Source organism: Lonchura striata, chromosome 1 (assembly GCF_050655825.1).
Source record: "Lonchura striata isolate lonStrDom1 chromosome 1, ASM5065582v1, whole genome shotgun sequence".
Taxonomy (NCBI): domain Eukaryota; kingdom Metazoa; phylum Chordata; class Aves; order Passeriformes; family Estrildidae; genus Lonchura; species Lonchura striata.
In genome coordinates this window covers 15,777,494-15,778,970 of record NC_140703.1, presented here as the reverse complement: position 1 = coordinate 15,778,970, position 1,477 = coordinate 15,777,494, and the positions used below count along the sequence as shown (strand labels likewise).

General features: G+C 73.6%; 1 protein-coding gene across 1 annotated transcript in view; it reads left to right on the top strand.

Moving 5' to 3' along the window:
* The first annotated feature begins 343 nt into the window (after nt 1-343).
* Nucleotides 344-1,477, top strand: part of PTGFRN (prostaglandin F2 receptor inhibitor) — a 65,200-nt gene continuing 64,066 nt past the window's right edge. Inside the window, exon 1 of the mRNA XM_021547923.3 lies at nt 344-545. Coding sequence (XP_021403598.3) covers nt 482-545 — 64 coding nt within the window. The 5' untranslated portion in view covers nt 344-481. The remainder of the gene's footprint in view (nt 546-1,477) is intronic.

The following is a 1,477-nucleotide window of genomic DNA, read 5'->3' as shown; positions in this document are numbered from 1 at the left end:
TGCCCCGGCCCCGCGCTGCCCGCGGCCGCCGCCGAGGGTCCCGGGGACGCTCCGGCCGCCGAGCCCGCCCTCCCCGCACGGGGCTTTCCCGAGCCACGTGTGCGCGGCGGCGGCCCGGCAGGGAAGAAGGGAGGGAGGCACGGAGGGCAGCGCCGTCCTCCGCGGGGCCCCGCTCGCCGAGGCGCTGCCCCGGGCCCGCTCTCCTCCCTCGCTCTCCCGCCTGAGGGGAAGGGGCCGGGCCGGGCCGGACCCGCGCCGCCCCCGCTACCTGCGGGCGGGGCGGGCCCTGGGAAAGTTTGTCTCTGTGGTTGGCTGCGCCGCGCGGCGCGGCCGGTCGGGGCGGGCGGGCGGCTCCGTGCGCTCGCAGGGCAGCGAGCGGCCGGCCGAGGAGCGCTGCCGCCGCCGGCGCCCCCGGGCCAGCCCAGCCTGCGCGCCCGCGGTCCCGCTCGCCGAGGGAGAGGCGCCGCGCAGCCCTGCCAGCATGGGGCACCGCGGGGAGAGGCCGTCCTGCCTGCCTCTCCTCCTCGTCGTCCTGCTGCTGCTCGGTGAGCCGGGGTGCGCGGCGGGGAGGGCGGGGGGTGCTCAGCCACCTTGCCCGCAGGTAGCGCGGCGGGGCCGGCAGGAGCCGCCCGCCGGGCCGTGCCCGCCCGGGGCGCGGCGGAGCCCGGCCAGGCGCTGCCCCCGGCGGGGCCGGGCTGTGCCCGCCGGGCTGTGCCGGCCCCTGGCCCGGTCCCCGCTGCTCCCTGCGGGGGATCGCCGCCGGGAATTTCACCGAAACTTTAGGGGGCCTCCCCGGAGCGGGGTGGGTCGCGGGTGCTGCTCGGGGCTCCCCGCTGAGAGGGCTCCCGCCGGCTCCGGGGTCCCGCGGCGCCCCGGCCGCGGAACGTGGCGGCGGAGCCGTAGTCGCTGGTGAAGGAGCCGGTGCGTGGGCTGTGGTCGCGGTGAGGTGAGAGCGCTCCTTCGCTCCGAGACCTCACCTGGCGGAGGTAAAGCCGCTCCTTCGGGCGGGGACCCCCCTGCCTGTCCCCCGGGGGGCTGCGGGAGGGGCCCCGCACCCCGCTCGGGTTCTCCGGGCGCACGGGGTGCGGTGGAAGCGGCGCTTCCCCTGCGCCCTCCCCGCCGGGCTCCCGGGGTTTGCTGCCTCTGCCGGGAAGTTCTCCCGCTAGGAGATAGCGTGTAATTGTGTAGGTGATGGTTTACGCTGCGTTCAGGTAATTGTGTAGCTGTCGTTAGTGTGACATGTGGCATTGTTCCTTACTGGTGTCAGTGCCAGCCAGGCAGCGTGCAGGAATAAAGACGAGCAAGCTCTACAGAAAAGGGTGGGTGTTGTGTTGTCGTGGGATTTTTTTTTCCTTTTCTTTTTTCTTTTCTTCCTTCCCCCCCCCCCCCCCCCCCCAACATTGTACTTGTAGCGTTGTTGCTAGCCCTGTTACAGAAGTAGCAGTGAATGTAAAGCAGAGAACGAGAAGACTGTTCG